This window comes from Erpetoichthys calabaricus, chromosome 7, assembly GCF_900747795.2.
Source record: "Erpetoichthys calabaricus chromosome 7, fErpCal1.3, whole genome shotgun sequence".
NCBI lineage: Eukaryota > Metazoa > Chordata > Cladistia > Polypteriformes > Polypteridae > Erpetoichthys > Erpetoichthys calabaricus.
In genome coordinates, this window is record NC_041400.2 from 65,089,024 (window position 1) to 65,108,666 (window position 19,643).

At 36.7% G+C, this 19,643-nt stretch overlaps 1 protein-coding gene across 1 annotated transcript in view; it reads right to left on the reverse strand.

Moving 5' to 3' along the window:
* xrcc4 (X-ray repair complementing defective repair in Chinese hamster cells 4) overlaps positions 1-19,643 on the reverse strand; it is a 457,198-nt gene that overhangs the window by 142,113 nt on the left and 295,442 nt on the right. Inside the window, exon 7 of the mRNA XM_051929627.1 lies at positions 2,390-2,531. Coding sequence (XP_051785587.1) covers positions 2,390-2,531 — 142 coding nt within the window. The remainder of the gene's footprint in view (positions 1-2,389; positions 2,532-19,643) is intronic.

The following is a 19,643-nucleotide window of genomic DNA, read 5'->3' on the forward strand; positions in this document are numbered from 1 at the left end:
GATCGCTCCTCCAAAACCCCCTCTTAAATGGTGATACAATGGGAAACAAATACTAGTTTTTTGTTTTTTTTAATTTCCTCTTTGCTCGATCAGCTGCCGCTTTGCTGCTGCCTGATCTGAATCTTGTGCGGCGCTTCAAATATTTAAAAGCCTGTACAGCAGATGTCCTACTCTTTGTCTTTTATTTCCGGCCCTGGGCATGGTTAAATCTCTTGGCACAAAGTCTCGTCTCGGGATGCGAGTTCTTGATATTTTTTACGTTATAATTTAAAAACAGAATAAGAATCTGAAAATCTAACATCATCACATTAAAGTTCGATAAATTTTGATACTAAACATATATATGCAGGTTTTAAAATAAGCCCAATTTGAAGCATGACAAAAATGTGACATAAAAAGTCACATAAAATCATTGCACAAAATCGTTGCACTTTAAGGCTTAGGATTATATATATATATATATATATATATATATATATATATATATATATATATATATATATAGAGAGAGAGAGAGAGAGAGAGAGAGAGAGAGAGAGAGAGAGAGAGAGAGAGAGAGAGAGAGAGAGAGAGAGAGAGAGTAGATAAAGTCTACACATTTTACATTTCATCTTGTAGAGCACTTTTGCTATATAAATAAATGTTGTTGTAAGCATTGACACATCCATCTATTTTCATAAACTGTTTTAAGTATTAGGACTGTTAAGAAAAATATCTTATGAATGCATAAAAGAAATTCAGATTATAAACTAGAATTTCCGATTGAAACAAAAAGTTTAGAAAATCAGTTTTTTGCTAGTGCTTTCCATACAAGCAGACTTTAATCCATTGGAATGATGGTCGTTTTGGGTTTCAACCCCTTATTTCAGGTTAACATACAATATGTATAGTAAATTAATGACAATTCAGGTGTTATCTGTTGCAGTATTGAGGGTTGAGTCTTTGCTGTTCCCTTTGGTTTCCATGTTGAAGTCTGTGTGCCTCAAACAAGAAACAAGGAGCACAAAGCATTTATGAAAAAAGAGATAGGATTATATATTCTTAAAGATTATAGGTAGTCTTTTTAAGAGTGCTAAGAACTGCAACTTTTAAATAAACAAAATGGTTTATTCCAGGTTTGTTGGGAGTAATACAATAAATGCATCATACAAATCCCCTTTTGGACTACAGTATAGAAACCACCAATCTGAACAAGCACTTTGTTAAAGACGGAATGGGTAAGACCTCTTCAGGACAGGATAACTATAGTCACGGCAGTCAGGGTACAACCCACTCACTATACTCACTATGCTGATTGATGAACCTTTGAAGAACAACTCATACAGTATACAATAGTTGGCAAAAACTGTATATGGGTAACTGAATCACCCTGTGCCATTTTCATAAATGTCTGACTACAGATGTGGCACAAACAAAAAGAAGCCTACAGGGAGATGTTATGGACAAGTTTGAGTTTTAAGTTGATGTTTTAGAAGGTATGATGCATGCATATCACTATACAATAATTTTAAGTAATCTTGTTGTTTAGTAGCATTATTTTTTGCCAGAAAGAACATCTTTTAAGGTAACAGTACTTGTATTTACAAAGCACAAATGGTCACTCAGTCGATTAATATATTTTTCTTTTCTCATTTGATGATTTTAAAACCAGTTGACCATTTATAAAAGTTTGCTTAAAGTGTTTTCCACCTCCATAAGTATGTTATGAGTTAATTTACTTTCAGTGGAAGAACAATGCTGTATATTTCTGCTGGAGAATTCTAGGCACATAGGAATTACAGTATATACCACAGTGCATACAAGCTATTCCAGGGGCAGGCAGCGGCCCAGTCCCCTTCACTTGTAAATTAATACATGCTGTTGTTTGAAAGATTTTGACTAAGAGCAACAGGATCTATGTAACCATTTCAGTTGACAATCAGTGACAGAAAGGTGTCACAAATAGTAAATAGTTGACTATTATGCATTTAGCAAATACAAATATACTTTTTTATATACTAGTGACAAGGAGGATAAATTACATTTACAAAGGTATGAGAAATAGAAACTACTACAATAGAGCACTGCATAAATATGTTCAGTCATTTTTATTTATTTTACAGGAAATTTACCAGCAAACTTAGGATGTGTGAATTCTTGACTTCATTCAGTATAAATGAAATCCAATCTCAAAAGCAGAAAGTACCCTCCTTTCAGCTGCAATGAATTAGAAGGGGAAAGAGCAATAAACCCCTTTTTTTTCCTAATTAGCATTACTGAGCATTTGGGATGATATGTTTTGTTTTAAGGCAAAAGCAACACAGAGGCTCTCTGTTTGTAAGACTGTGAGAAGCTTCTCTTTAAAACTTTAAGGCTGCCCTGCAGAACTGCTTTGCTAAGCCATCCTTACCATCCTTTTTCCTGTGGTTTTGATGATTCTCTTTTGGGCTCTGATCCGTCACCTCTGCAATGTCGTTGACGACGCTTGCGGCTGGGTGCAATATCAGGGACATCAGGAAGGGTTTCATCATGGGGATCACATCCATGCATCCCTATTAAAGAAGCATTAAAGAATATATGAAATAACCAAGAAAGTGCCAAACCATACTAAGTAACATGGTAAAGTAAGGATCTACAGTTGGATGACTTCAAGGAAAGAAGGGCTGTATTTTTGAGATTTTCAGATATTGCATACTTTTCGTCAGCCTAAATATAACAAAAGCACTTTTTGCCATTTTTTAAACAGCCACGTATTATCCACTGTTGCAGAATATCAGATTAGTTTTCCAGCCACATTCTACCAAACCTTCAATGCATCAACATCATGTGTCAAGAACTTTTCAGGTGTCAATGCAATTTGGTTAAACTTGCTACTCAAAGTACCTTAAAGCACAGGAGTACCCAAATCTAAGTACAAGTATTTATCAAGCTGGCTTGGCTCTAATAAGCCACAGAAGCATTCTTAAGAATAATGAATTTCAGAATGACTATAAATATTTTAAGATCAACCTTGCACTTCTTGAATGACTGCTCTAAAAAAAAAGGCACTGCCAACTGGATTTTGTAGCTTTGGATAAGATCTGAAATTAGATCAGTCCCTCAATGGAGTATAATAAGAAGGCTTTGAACAGGTTAGTAAGCCTTTAGTGGATTTAAAAAGTGAAAGTTCTTTGTTCTTAGGGAAAGCAAACTTAACAGACACAAAAGGATGATGTAGGCCTGAAGAATGCTGACTAACTACTGATAACTATAGTAAATTGTATTCAGTGGCTTCACTGAATGACTATACAGATAAAGTAATAACACTCATAAAATATACTAAACGGATTGAGGATTTAACAGACAATTATCCAGTACTGATAATTTCTGTATTTTTGGTTATACCTAATAACAATGGGTAGCATGCTTTAAAGAACTGATTTTCAATTCCAGCTCAGTCACTGTATGGGGATTTCATGTACCCCTGTGTCCTTGTAGGCCTTCTCCAGAGGCTCTGGTTCTCCTCCCCTCTTTATTAACCTTGTGACATGACAGGACAATGAATGATTTTATGAAGAGACATCTAAGAATTCATACATCTACTTAGTGAATAAACCTTTTTCCAAAATTAGGGTCATGGACTGTGAGCTACAGTCTAGGCATTTGAAAGTCAGAAACAATAACATAATATTTCACCAACTGATTTGGTGAGACTATAATGTTACTTAATTAACATAATACGCTTATACTTTTGCTGTGGAAAGAAACCTGGAGTACCCCAGAGAAAACCAGATTTAAATTCGGAGAGAATATGAAAGCCCTACACAAATAGTCAAAGAAAGTGTGGCAACAGCAGAATCCACCACATCCAAGTTACAGCTCAAATCTAATCTCAACAAATGTATAAACTGTACCTTCCACTTTTTACAGACAGTTGAAAATGAGTTTAAAAATGCATTAAAACTGCATGTGTAGAAAATAAACAAGCATCTGAAGAAAAGAAGAGTTAATAGCCATTAAAGAGTTTTAATATTACATTTAAAAACTGTAAGAACACATCTGGTAAAGGACATTCCAAAAAACAAGAGATAGAATCCGGTCTGTGGTTTTGGAAATAGTAAAAAAATTACATTAGCCTAGCAGGGATCCTAGGAGCACAGGGTACTTCACTGCATATCAAAGAAAGATTTAGTAATGCAGTGTGCATCCAATATCACTACAGTAAAGTAAAATTGTTCTGAAAATCTGAAGAAGTAGATATCTGTTCTACATGAAATAAGGATACATTCTTTCCTTTAATAATAAAAATTGTAAATATGAAATTATGTCCTCTTATCCCTATGTATTAGAGAAAAGGTCCTTTATAAAATGTTAACCTCAGTAGTGCAAGAGGGATGAAGTAATATTGGACAATTAAAACATACAAAAGATGTCTAGTTAACAAAATTAACCTTTTTTCTCTAAGTTAAATATGTATAGAGACTGCAACCTAGAAGTAACATAACACACATTGTCTGATTTTTAAAGAATTTATTTGCAAATTATGGTGGAAAATAAGTATTTGGTCACCTACAAACAAGCAAGATTTCTGGCTCTCACAGACCTGTAACTTGTTCTGTAAGAGGCTCCTCTGTCCTCCACTCGTTACCTGTATTAATGGCACCTGTTTGAACTCGTTATCAATATAAAAGACACCTGTCCACAACCTCAAACAGTCACACTCCAAACTCCACTATGACCAAGACCAAAGAGCTGTCAAAGGACACCAGAAACAAAATTGTAGACCTGCACCAGGCTGGGAAGACTTAATCTGCAATAGGTAAGCAGCTTGGTGTGAAGAAATCAACTGTGGGAGCAATTATTAGAAAATGGAAGACATACAAGACCACTGATAATCTCCCTCGATCTGGGGCTCCACGCAAGATCTCACCCCATGGGGTCAAAATGATCACAAGAACGGTGAGCAAAAATCCCAGAACCACACGGGGGGACCTAGTGAATGACCTGCAGAGAGCTGGGACCAAAGTAACAAAGGCTACCATCAGTAACACACTACAGGGACTCAAATACTGCAGTGTCAGACGTGTCCCCCTGCTTAAGCCAGTACATGTGCAGGCCCGTCTGAAGTTTGCTAGAGAGCATTTGGATGATCCAGAAGAGGATTGGGAGAATGTCATATGGTCAGATGAAAAAAAACTCTACTCGTCGTGTTTGGAGGAGAAAGAATGCTGAGTTGCATCCAAAGAGCACCATACCTACTATAAAGCATGGGGGTGGAAACATCATGCTTTGGGGCTGTTTTTCTGCAAAGGGACCAGGACGACTGATCCATGTAAAGGAAAGAATGAATGGGGCCATGTATCGTCAGATTTTGAGTGAAAACCTCCTTCCATCAGCAAGGGCATTGAAGATGAAACGTGGCTGGGTCTTTCAGCATGACAATGATCCCAAGCACACCGCCCGGGTAACGAAGGAGTGGCTTCGTAAGAAGCATTTCAAGGTCCTGGAGTGGCCTAGCCAGTCTCCAGATTTCAACCCCATAGAAAATCTTTGGAGGGAGTTGAAAGTCTGTGTTGCCCAGCGACAGCCCCAAAACATCACTGCTCTAGAGGAGATCTGCATGGAGGAATGGGACAAAATACCAGCAACAGTGTGTGAAAACCTTGTGAAGACTTACAGAAAACGTTTGACCTCTGTCATTGCCAACAAAGGGTATATAACAAAGTATTGAGATGAACTTTTGTTATTGACCAAATACTTTTTTCCACCATAATTTGCAAATAAATTCTTCAAAAATCAGACAATGTGATTTTCTGGATTTTTTTTCTCATTTTGTCTCTCATAGTTGAGGTATACCTATGATGAAAATTACAGGCCTCTCTCATCTTTTTAAGTGGGAGAACGTGCAAGTGCAAAATTGATGGCTGACTAAATACTTTTTTGCCCCACTGTATGTGCTGTGGGATCTAATGTAGAAGATCTATGAACAGGAGAAAATACCAGAGGAGTGGTGGAACCATGTGATTGTACCCATTTACAAAGAGAAGTGAAATATTCAGTTTTGTGGAAATTATGGATAAATCTGATGTCACACACAATGAATATCTGTGAAAGGGTTATAGAGAATATAGAAAATAAAATTTATGTATTAGCATAAATAGACATAAAAGTAATTTACAGCTTCTGAAGCATTAGATTTAGCATAAATTAGACATGACAAGCAAATGCATTTTTTAGTTAAGCTTGAAGCAAAATTACCAACATTGGGAAACTTAGAAAGATAGAGTAGGAAGAGAATGACGTACAGAAACTACCCGAGGACAACAGAAGGGGGAATAAGGAGAACACCTGTTGTCTGAAGGCTAGGAAGCAAGAAATGTTACCAATGACGGAATACAGAAAAATGGTCATGGTAGGCACGTGAGAAACCAGCTGGAATAGTGAGTTAGCAGAAACAGCAAAGACATTGTTACAACGAGGTCAAGATGATGTAATGTATGGAAAATAAAATTAGTGTATTCATGTATTAGCATAAATAAATAAAGAACAATATATAAGCACTAACCTTAGCGCAGATATTAATGCAAGTCAGGCCTGCCAAGCAAATGATTAAATAAAAGCACATGCCATATTTCTTTTTAATTAAAGCTTAGCAGCAAGCCACCAATATAAAATAGCTTGAAAGCCAAGGAAGGGGAAATGATAAGAGAAAGCCCAATCGAAATAAGCAAAACAGAAAATAAAGATGAACAATTGACAGTAAAAACACCGGTGGCCAGCTGCAGAAGGAAGTCAGGAGATAATGGTGGTTCCCATGAGAACTTGGGATACCGGTTGGCCAGGTGCAGAAGGGAGTCAGAAGGAAACAGTGAATAAGGTTGTTTGAGCGAGGTCAGGATGATAAGAAATGCTTAAATAAACTGTGATTTTTGGCCTGTTCAGGGCTCAGTCCAATTGGCCGTATTGGGTTGAGTCCGTGTTATTATTGTTGTTTTATTGCAATAAAACTATAGACTCTGTTTGCCTATCTTATGTCTCCTAATAGCCTTCATTTCAGGTAAAAACCTCTTGGTGCGTCTTTTGCTCCGAAATTTTTGCCACAACAAGAAAAGCCTTAGGGAAGAGTACACCATAGGGAAGGAGCAGTTTGGTTTTATGCCAGGTAGAGAATCAACTGATGTAGTATTTGCTTGAGACAACTCATTGAGAAGTATTGAAAAAAACAGAAAACCTTATATAAGGTGCTATGTCAAGAGGCCTGGAGGTGGATGAGGGAGAAGTGAGTACAAGAGAAGTACATGGGTATGAACAAGGGAATGAGGATTCAGGTTAGAAGCAGTGCTGAGCTAACAGACTAGATTCCAGTCTGAGTAGTTCTATATCGGGGCTCTTCTTTAAGTGCTTACCTTTTTGACTGGGTTATGGATGCCTTGACTCATGGGATAAAAGATCAATCCCCTGTTGCATACCTTTTACTGATGGCATTTTGTTGTGCAACACCAGGTAGGAGGAAGTGGAGAGGAAGTTGGAAGACTGGAGAATGGCTTTAGAAGACAGAGGGTTGAAGATTACTAGGAAGAAGACACAATATTTGAGGTTTAATTATGATCAAGATTCAGAAATTAGCCTACAATGTGGAGAACTGGATGCAGGGATAACCCACAAAGTGCAGTATGGATGGAACAAGTGGAAGAAGGCATTTGGAGTATTGTACAATCAAAGAATTAAGATAAAGGTCAAAAGTAAGGGTTTTAAGGTAGTGGTAACACCAGCAATGACGTTCAGACTGAGACACTTGCAGTGAAGATAGTGCAGGAGAAATCAGATGTGGAAAAATGTTGAGATCAATGTGTGGAATTACAAAGAAGGACAGAAAAAAAATGTGACCAATAGAGGAGAGTTACCTAAAACAGTACAGGGAAGCAGGTTGAAGTAGTATGGACATGTGAAGAGGAGAAACAATGAATAAGTGGCAAAAGAGCGATGAAAATGGAAGTACAAGGAAAGAGAATGTGGCAGAGGCCAAAGAAGAGGAAGATGGGCTATGTAAAAGATTTGAAGGAAAAGGGTCTGATTGGGTAGGAATTGCAGGACTGATCTGTAAGGAGTGAGTTGATCAGGTACATCGATTCTATAAAGAAGGGTGAAAAATTTAAGAGGAAGAAGGAAAAGAAGAAAATATCATAGTACTTTCATATAGGTTCTTCACTTGGAACACAGATGGATGGTGGTGAAGGGATAAACATAACACAGATGTTTGAAAGTTTTCCTTCACGCAGTAAATAAGGATTGGTGGAAAAAGTTACCAAACAGTGAGGTAGATAATAATACTTTGGGGACATTTAAGTTTGCAACAAACTATTTTAGATTGAAAGGTCTCCTCTTGTCAAAATTGCTCTCATGTTGTTACCTACGGCCCATGAGTTGATTATCCATCTATGACAGGATTCCCTCTCACAGTACACATTAGGGCTGTTAGATCGAACATCACTATTTGAAAATAATTCAAATCTAAATGAACAATTTTATTATTTGAAGGCAAACACATTAAATTGTAAAAGAACTGTCCTTTATTTAACTTTGCACTAATTTAAGAATCATATTACTCCAGGCATACTATGACGTAAAACATTTGCATTTTGCATGTTTTGTACATCTCTTCCACAATCAGCATTTTTATCATTTTTAATTGTTAGTTTGTACTGTCATTTATATAACAGAGAAAAATTTCTACTGTACTACTTTGCTTTTTGGTCATGGGTACTAACAACAGATTTTAAAGAGTTCTCCAGCACCCTAAAAATATTGTTTTGCTCCCGATCCTGTTCAATTTCACACTTGAACCTGAGATCCATAATTTTCTCTTGTTTTATATTAAAACCATCAAGCATTCTTCATAGTAAACAAAAGCTGGTTTCCTTTCTCATTAACATAAGGAGAAATAAATGCTATATTTCTGATGTTCTTTTTATTATTATCATGGCTTTCAAACAGCATTATTAGGAAAACATACTTAGCTACCAACACATGCGTTTTGGAGGCTGCTGGTTTGACAAAATACAAAGATGTTAACAAAGGTTAAATGTGTTACATTTTGCTGAATCTGTAAAGGGAGAAAAGAATCCCATTTTGTAATTCTGTAAGTTATTCTTTGACTACTAGACCTCTGCCACAGCACTCAACTGGCATACTGCTTTGCAACCTTATCAAACTGGAGTGTTCCACACACTTGATCTACCTTTAACAAGCAATTTGTTTCCATTTTTTTAAGCTGTAAGTTATGCTTCTTGTGATTTTAAAGTTTTGTCATATATTAATTTTTTTACTTAGTAGCAACATTTTTAAGTTGCTATAAATGAAAATGTTTACCAAATAAAAAATATGAGGAGAAAATACTTAAACATTATGGACACTGACTTCATGTCTTTTGCATCCAAGGAGCAGGAAGGTACATAATAGAGGTCTGAAGGAGGGGAAGCAAGGTGTGGAGGACTAAAGTAATGAGTGCATTTAATGTGTTTAAGTAATCACGAGTGATTTTGTTTGGGTTTCATACTGTATATGCATTACAGGCATGTGAAGTGTCCAGGTTTCACTTTTCTTTTTGATCATGTCACTTTCCATGCACAAATTCAGTTTTTGTGATGTATTTTCCAAGTGAATGCTGCATCAGTGCGTGGAACATAAGCACTGAATGCTATGCAGATACACAAAAAGCAAAAATTTAAATAATAATAATGAAGCATCCAAAGTTACGTTAAGTAGAAATGCACATGTAGTAGTGCTTAGAACCTCTAACCTATGTTCAAATATAATTGTATCTTTAGCTACTTTTAATATAAGTATTCAAAACCTAATTTTTTGTGTAATATGACAGTGTTGATAAGCACTGGAGGGGTCTTTCAATCTTTATAATTAGATATATGACCTCAACGAAATGCTGCTGTTCTGAAATTTACCCCATTTGAGGCTACAATATACAAGAATGTACGAAGTTCAGAAAATGAGTGCAGACCATTCACCTCTTCAATTAGTTTCAATGACAACTAAGTTCTCCAAAATTTTGGCTAGTTTGTTCTGATATCCCATTACTATGTGAAATGAAATGCACAATAGCTTGTGTCTAAAATACACTTTTGTTTAACTTTAAAATTGTGCACCTGAGTATCTGACTCACTATTGTATTGAAAAATATTCAGCTTGGCAAACTTTATTTATACCTTGGAAAATTATGAATATCTAGATTATGCTCCACACAGCCCACTATGCTCAAGATTAAGAAGGGTTTATTCTCCCTTTAGTCTTTCTGAGTATGAGAAGTCCTTCAGCCCAAAGCTGTGTTTGTTTGCTTAACTGCACACTTCTTCTAGAACTGTGACACAATTCTTGTAGCATGGAGAAACTTCACATAATACTTCATATGCAACCTCAATAACCCATTACAGAATCTGAGAATAACATTCTTTAATTTACAGTGGATTCAGTAGAAACTCAGACCCCTTTACTTTTTTCCCATTTTATTGTATAATAGATTTAATTTTAAATGGATACATTTGTCATTTTTGTCCATCAATTTACACTCAGTAACCCATATTGACACAGTGAAAGCATGTTTTTAAAGAGGTTTACACATTTTTGAAATATCAAAAACTCCAAAACTGCAACCTCTCATTGATAAAAGTATTTGGACCCTTAATTCAGTACTTTATTGAAACCCCTTTGGCAGCAAGTACAGCTTAAACTCCTCTTGGGTGGCTTTCTACAACCTTTGCAAAACCTATATTTGGGCAGTTTATCCTAGTGCTACTGATAGATCTTCTGTAGCTCCATTACATTGGATGGTAAGCTGCTATAAACTGCAATCTTCAGGCCTATCCAAGAATGTTCTGCGGGGTTTAAGTCTGGGCTTTGGCTAGGTCACTCAAGGACAGTCAGAGACTAGTCCTAAAGCCACTCCAGTGTTGGCTTGGCTGTATGCAATGGGTCACTGTCATGTTCTAGGGTGAACTATTGCCGTAGTATGAGGTCTCATTCACTCTGGAGCAAATTTTCTTTAAGGACCTCTTTGTATTTGTCTACATTCATAATTTCCTCAATTCTGACCAGTCTCCCTGTCCCTGCTACTTAGAAACACCTTCAGAGCAAGATGCTGCCACCAGCATGCTTCACCGTTGGCATGGCATCAGGCAGGTGATGAGCAGTGTTTGGAATTCTACCCAAATTTTTGACTTGTCAGGCTAGAGAATCTTTTCCTCAGACTCTCATAGTCCTTTACATGCCATTAGGCAAACTCCATGTGGGAGTTAGCCACTCTAATAAAAATGCCTGATTGATGGGTTGCTGCTGAGATTATCACTCTTCTGACAGGTTCCTCCATCACAGCAGTGGTCTCCTGAAGCTCTATTAAAATGAACTTTGGGTTTTTGGTCACTTCCCCGACTATGGTCCTTCTTGCCCAGTTACTCAGTTTGGCCAGACGACAAACTCTAGGAAGAAGCCTGGTGGTTTTAAATTTCAATTACAATTATTGAGACCACTGTGCTCCTGGGAACGCTCAAATCTTTAGAAATGGTTTATACCCATGACCTGATGTAAGTCTCACCACAATTAGATCATAGAGGTCTACAGACATTTTCTTGGACTTCACAGCTTGGTTTTTGTCTTGACAAGCAGTGTGAATTGTAGGACCTTATACAGTATACACAGGTGTGTGCCTTTCTAAACTATGTCCAATCAACTAAATTTGCCATTGGTGGATGCCAATCAGATTCTAGACATATCTCAAGGATAATAAAGCAAACAGGATGCATCTGACGCCAATTTGGTGTACCTTAGTAAAGGGTCCGAATACTTATAGAAATGTGAGATTTTCAGTTTTTGATTTTTAATAAATTTGCAAAGCTTTTTGATTTTTTTTTTACTTTGTCATTATGGGTTGTTAGGTGTAGATTGATGGGCAAAAGTGGCAGATTTATCCATTTAAAATTAAAACTACTACACAAAGTGTGCAGACAGTGAAGGGGTCTGACTACTTTCTGAATGCACTGTATATTCAATAATGTTTACATCATAACCTAAATCATATCCTAACATTGCCATAAACATATGACTGTTTTGTTAATGTAAACTGATAAATCATTTTCAAGAGTGCTTCTTATAGAAAAATATCACTTAGCTTGTGTTTAAACAAACAAAGAAAACAGGTGGGGACTAGGCCAAGAGGTGTGAATCACTTGCCATTTCTATGCAATAAAATGCATTTTCTGATTGTTCACCCAGTTTTGAAGGTGGCCTAAAGTACTCTTTTACAATCATTTTTGCTTTCTCCTCAAGGAAATTAAAAAGCAGAATCTTGGAAGCTGAACTCAGGTGTGATGGTAAGGATTTTGGGATCCCTGAAAAGTCCGTTTTTGGGTTAATATTGCCATTACAAAGGTATTTTACGGCCTTTGTGAATTTTGGGCACCTTGCTCCATACAGGACTTTCATCTGTAAGGTAGGATATAATTTATTAATTATTGTTCCACATTTCTTCTCCAGGTGTAATTTCTACTGGTGATAGGTCATAGCCTATATTACTTTTTTCCTTTAGGATAATAAACAGAGATAATATTAATGTCTATAATGTTATTGTCTGTAGCTCTACAGAATTGTTCAAGTATTCCTCATTGCAAGCTGCAGCACTAGAAGTTTAGACTACAGTTTTTGAGTGTCAACAGCTTCAGTCCTGTATGTTGTATGTCAGAAAAATTGAGGGTCCACACCATTTGCTCGACTTTAGCAAAGACCCTCTTAGGTTAAGTGAACTAGTAACTATGATTTTGTGAACACGTATGGGGAAGGAAGGTAGTAAAATGATGATAACTGCATTACTTCCCAATTCATTTACTGCAGAGCAGGGTTTTATTTTACTTGTGTTTTATTATTGAATACAAAGCATGTATAGGCTGTTGTACTTTCTCCAATTGCCAGTCCTTCACGTAAGGCATACTAATCCCATTGTGTACATTTTCAATACATGTTGTTTACTCAGCTAGGATAATGAAATAAATAGATTGTGTTTGATGTCCTATAAATACAAATAAACATTAGAATTTGGTTGAATAATGAACTCTTTATTTGACATGTCTGTAGTTTGCATCTTGCTGGGGGCCTGATATCTTGTCAAAATGTAACTAAATTATGTCATAAATTTTATTTTTGTCTATTAATCCAGTCAGCTGTACATGAAAAAAGTTATTTCTTTAAATGGATTTTCCTCTCATGAAACCTTCCTTTCTGTCATTTATACTGTTTTATAAAAGCAGTCTTCTAATTTATTTCTCATTATGGTTTTCATAATTGTGCATGGGACAGAAGTTAGCTTTACTAGTTTGTAATTACTGAGATCCATTTTGCACCCTTCCATTTAGACTATACGTCCAATTGGCAACCATCAAGTCATTGGGGAGTTTTCCCATCTGCAGTGATTGCCATGAAAAGCTTAGTAAAACTTATCTTAATATCTTTAATTTCTTTTAAAATGGTAAAATCTGATCAGGCTATGAGGTTTTACATGTCGACAGTGCACTGGAGACCAGAAGCACTTCTGACTGTTCTATTTTAAAATCTGTAAACTTTAGCCTGAGGAAATTCAATGACTTCTTCTTTCATTCATGTCTAGATGGAGTATTGATTTTTATTTTTTGATAATTTCTAAAGATTTTTGTGTGCATCTGTGAGGCAATTTAAATGTTCTCCTTCACTGCTATTTAAGTAAAGTATCACTGGAAAAACTCTTTTTTTTTTTTGTTTAGCTTCAACAGAAATTATATATACTGTTGATGTGCATATAATGCAAAAAAGAACCTAAAGTGATTGTCCTATCGGTCTGTCTGGGTGAGGCTTACATATACAGGCTCTAATGATGGAACACTAGCTCACTTCTCCAGATGCTTGAGCTAAGTTAACTGTAAAAGTGTTACATAAAATAAAGTTACATTTTTGTTAATAAAGAAAAATATGATACCTGACCCTCTAAAATAATTAAAAAACATAAAATAGTCCAACTTTCAAATTGGTTAACTATGTCTCTGAATGAGTTGTTGCAGTTTGTCTGCTAACCTTTCAAATTTTTTCATACTTTGATGAAACTGTCATTACTTGTGTGGACCTATGTGTTATGTTTTAATAAACTCTTTATTCATCTATGTAGGACATTACTTTTTCTTTCCATTTTATTACTTTTCAAATATGCAGCGTGTTTTTTTGCATTATCATGTAACTTCTACACAGTAACAACAGAATCATCTATAGAGTAAATGTTAAATAAAATATATCATTCCTTGGTTTGTGGTAAAGAATGCACAAAATGAATCAATTTTACACCAAATGTTGCATTCAACTGAATTTTACTAAACTGAAAGTGGATTTTGACCTGGCAAAATTCAATGTGTAAAACTGTTGGGTAGTGCATAATATTGCCTTAAACAATGATTCCTGATTGCCTGTTTAGACTGCATACTTCAGACTTTAAAGTCTATAATTGGCACATTTAAGTATGTATATTGTATTATTTATACAGTGGAACCTCGGTTCACGAACGTCTCTGAACACATACAAATCAGGTTACGACCAAAAAGTTCGCCAAACTTTTGCATCTGTTCACGACCACACACTTGGTATATGAACAAGCCAGTTTCCCTTTCGGTTTGTGCGCGCCAATGATTTCTGCATGTGTTCAGTCTCTCCCTGTGCATTCCCTGTGCAACGGGAGAGAGACAGCGCGCGAGAGAGAGAGAGAGCGAGCGAGAGAGACAGACACACTCACAGACAGACAGACGCACACACGAGAGAGAGAGACACACACACGTGCCAGAAAGACAGACACACACACACGCGAGAGAGAGAGAGAGAGAGCGAGCAAGAGAGGGTTGGCCACATAAGGTTAAAGGATGCACCGGGCTTGTTTCTAAAGAGACTGATTCGAGCATTATTTTAACCTCATTGTATTTAATGAAGAATTTAATGAACACTATGCACCAGCCACTTCGTGTCTCTGCCGCACGTGTATGTGGATTTCACTTTCACCAAACAATAAATCTTTTAATTCTCACGGATACGCTTCTTCATTGGTAAGAAACACTACTTTACCCTGATGGCAACAAAATTAGATGATCTATAAGTCTCCGACTTAAAGTTTAAATCCGAACAATATATATTCAATCTCTTTTCGCTGTTCTGTTATTTCACCAAATAATAATTTCCTCTTGTTTGGGCTAATGCGATCTTTACTATCATTTTTTTGAAACTTTCATTATCTCTAACCTGTTCTGCATGTGTATCACGCCAACGTTTTTAAATTCTTTACAACATTCTACTTTGTCATCTACTCTTTGTCTTTAATTTCCTCTCTGAAAAAGTCACATCTCGTCCAAGGATTTTTTTATTATATATATATATATATATATTATATATATATACACACACACACACACACACACACACACACACACACACACACACACACACACACACAATATATACTGTATATATACTGTATATATATTGTGAGGTTTCTGAACTCTTTTAGGACCACCCCCAAACAGGACAACACACCAAATCGTGACTGCTATGTCTGTGGAGGACTGCTTGGCCATTGACCTTGTCCCGAGCATGCCCGTTTGCTATATCTATGTATTGGAGAGTGGTAGATCAAACTAAAATAAATAACCCTGCTGTTCCTGTTTCAAGTATAATAAAGCCAGTTTTGCTAAAGTACTGAGACTCAGCCTTGTGTTTTGGGGTATAAGACAGTGACTCACACATCACATGGTACCAGAAGTGGGGTCTTGCACTAATTGAACCTCAAGAGGCATATGATATCCTGATACCAGTGGCGCAAAATGAGGCTCCTGCGGGTGATCCCGTCTTTGTGCTCCCCAGGGATGTGCTGGTAAAGATGGCTCCCGCAGATGACCCGGAGTGTTTCCTGTCATGCTTCGAGCGCACGTCAACTTTGATGCATTGGGGCAGGGGAGACTGGTCGGCTGTCGTGGCCCCGATTTTAACTGGGGAGGCCCTACAGGTAATAAGAAACCTCACTACCGAAAGGCTTGATGATTATGATTTCCTGAAGCAACAGATCATCCTCCTCTGTACAGCTGTGTGCCTGGTGGCCAAGAGGCACCAGTTTCGTCTGTGGCATATTGATTGAGACCGCCCCATACGAGGACAGATCCAGGGCTTAGTGGACCTGATTCAAAGCTAGACCTGCAGAGACACTTTTGACCACATTGTGGAGAAGCTTGCTATTAATGCAGTCCTGTCAGGGATAAACGAGAGCCTTTGAGCACTTTGAGCTACTTTTTGTATGAAAATGTGCTATATAAATAAATGTTGTTGTTGTTGTTGTGATGAAATGTTATGGAACGATGTCCACTCAACAACAACAACAACAACATTTATTTATATAGCACATTTTCATACAAAAAGTAGCTCAAAGTGCTTTACATAATGAAGAAAAGAAAAATAAAAGACAAAATAAAAAATTAAAATAAGACAACATTAATTAACATAGAAAAGAGTAAGGTCCGATGGCCAGGGGGGATAGAAAAAACAAAAAAAAAACTCCAGACGGCTGGAGAAAAAAATAAAATCTGCAGGGGTTCCAGGCCACAAGACCGCCCAGTCCCATCTGGGCATTCTACCTAACATAAATGAAATAGTCCTCTTTGTTTTTAGGGTTCTCACGGAAGGACTTGATGATGATGGTCATGCGGACTTCTGGCTTTTAATCCATCACTGTTGGAACATCACGGTGTTTTGAGTAGATGGTGGTGGCTTGTGCCACCACCAAAAGGACACCGGAAAAGGAAACAGAAGAGAGAGTAGGGGTTAGTACAGATTTTAGAGCCACCATGAACAGTTATTATAATGAATTGGTTATACAGAGTATCAGGATTAAATTACAGTGAAGTTATGAGAAGGCCATGTTAAAATAATGTGTTTTCAGCAGTTTTTTTAAAGTGCTCCACTGTATTAGCCTGGCGAATTCCTATTGGCAGGCTATTCAAGATTTTAGGTGCATAACAGCAGAAGGCCACCTCACCACTTCTTTTAAGTTTTGCTCTTGGAATTCTAAGGAGACACTCATTTGAGGATCTGAGGTTACGATTTGGAATATAAGATGTCAGATATTCCGATATATAAGATGGGGCGAGATTATTTAAGGCTTTATAAACCATAAGCAGTATTTTAAAGTCAATCCTGAATGACACAGGTAACCAGTGTAGTGACATCAAAACTGGAGAAATATGCTCGGATTTTCTTTTCCTGGTTAGGATTCTAGCAGCTGCATTCTGCACTAGTTGCAAACGATTTATGTCTTTTTTGGGTATTCCTGAGAGGACTGCGTTATAGTAATCTAGCCAAATGAAAACAAACGCGTGAACTAATTTCTCAGCATCTTTCAATGATTTAAGAGGTCTAACTTTTGCTATGTCTCTTAAGTGAAAAAATGCTGTCCTAGTGATCTGATTAATATGCGATTTAAAATTCAGATTACAGTCAACAGTTACCCCTAAGCTTTTTACCTCCGTCTTGACTTTTAATCCTAATGCATCCAGTTTATTTCTAATAGCCTCATTGTATCCATTACTGCCAGTCACTAAGATTTCAGTTTTCTCTTTATTTAGCTTGAGAAAGTTACTATTCATCCATTCTGAAATACAAGTCAGACATTGTGTTAGTGAATCAAGCGAATCTGGGTCATCAGGTGCTATTGATAAATACAGCTGTGTGTCATCAGCATAGCTGTGGTAGCTCACGTTGTGCCCTGAGATAATCTGACCTAACGGAAGCATGTAGATTGAGAAAAGCAGCGGACCCAGGATAGAGCCTTGTGGAACACCATATAGGATATCATGTGTCTTTGAGTTGTAATTACCACAACTAACAAAGAATTTTCTCCCTGCCAGGTAGGATTCAAACCAATTTAAGACACTGCCAGAGAGGCCCATCCACTGACTAAGGCAATTTCTAAGAATATTATGATCAACTGTGTCAAATGCGGCACTCAGATCTAAGAGGATGAGAATAGATAAATGGCCTCTGTCTGCATTTACCCGCAACTCATTTACTACTTTAACGAGTGCAGTTTCTGTGCTGTGATTTGTTCTAAAACCTGACTGAAATTTATCAAGAATAGTATGTTTATTGAGGTGGTCATTTAACTGCATAATGACTGCCTTCTCTAGAATTTTACTTAAGAAAGGCAGGTTGGAGATGGGTCTAAAATTTTCAAGAGCAGAGGGGTCGAGATTATTTTTCTTAAGTAGGGTTTTAACTACAGCAGTCTTAAGACAGTCTGGGAAGACCCCCGTATCTAATGATGAAATTACTATGTCAAGAACTTCTTTGAAAAAATTTGTTGGTATTGGGTCAAGGACGCAGGGGGAGGGTTTCAGTTGAGAAATTATTTTATGTAAATCAGATAAATCTATCCTAGTGAAAGAGTTTAATTTGTTTATAACGGAATACTGGGGTTTAGGAGGATCCTTTGTGTTAGAGAGATATACTATGTTATTTCTAATATCATTAATTTTTTGATTGAAAAATACAGCAATAGACTCACAAGTTTTACTGGAAGTACTTAGGAGGCATTCCTTTGAGTTACCTGGGTTTAGCAGATGATCAATTGTCGAGAATAAGACTCTGGGATTATTAGCATTGTTATTTATAATCTTAGAGAAATAGCAGTGCCTCTCAAGACGGACTGTGTTATTGTATTCTGTTATTTTACCTTTTAATATTTCATAGTGGATAGTTAGTTTAGTCTTTCTCCATTTACGCTCAGCTCTACGGCATGTTCTCTTTAAATCAGACACTCTTTGGGTCTTCCATGGTATAACAATGCTAGAAGATTTTTTAACTGTCTTTACAGGTGCAACTATGTCAACAGCAGCTCTCATTTTAGTATTAAATCTTTCCACCTTATTATTTACATTATCCTCGCTATTATAGTTGGCACTATAAACGGACTGATTGCTTAGAATGTTTGTAAGTTTTAAGGCTGCTGATGAGTCAAAGAAGCGTTTTTAACAATATGCTTCTCATGAGTGTTTTCTATCATTATTTCTATATTAAAAAGTAGAAGAAAATGGTCTGATGGACCAATATCAATGACCTGCTTTACATCATCTTTTAGTCCTTTAGTAATCACTAAGTCTAACGTATGACCTGCTTTATGTGTAGGATGATTAACGAGCTGTCTCAAATCAAAAGAGTCCAGGAGGTTCATAAATTCTTTTACTTTTTGGTCACACTGATTATCTATATGAAAATTAAAGTCGCAAACTATTAAGAGTGTGTCATAGTTCGGAATTAAAATTGACATTAAGTCAGAGAATTCCTCAAAGAAAGACGCGTTGAATTTAGGAGGTCTATACACGGATAATACTAGAACGTGAGAATCGCCATGAATAACAACAGCGAGATACTCAAAGGACTTGAATTTACCAAAACTGACATCTTTACATTTTAAATGGCTTGAGTAAATGTTTGCCAAGCCACTGCCTTTCTTTCCTTGGCGATCTGCTCGAGTAAAAGTGTAATCCAGAGGCGCAGATTCGATTAAAACTGCTGCGCCATCTGAGTTAAAGCATGTTTCACTTAGTGCAATAAAATCTATTTTTCTATCACTAATA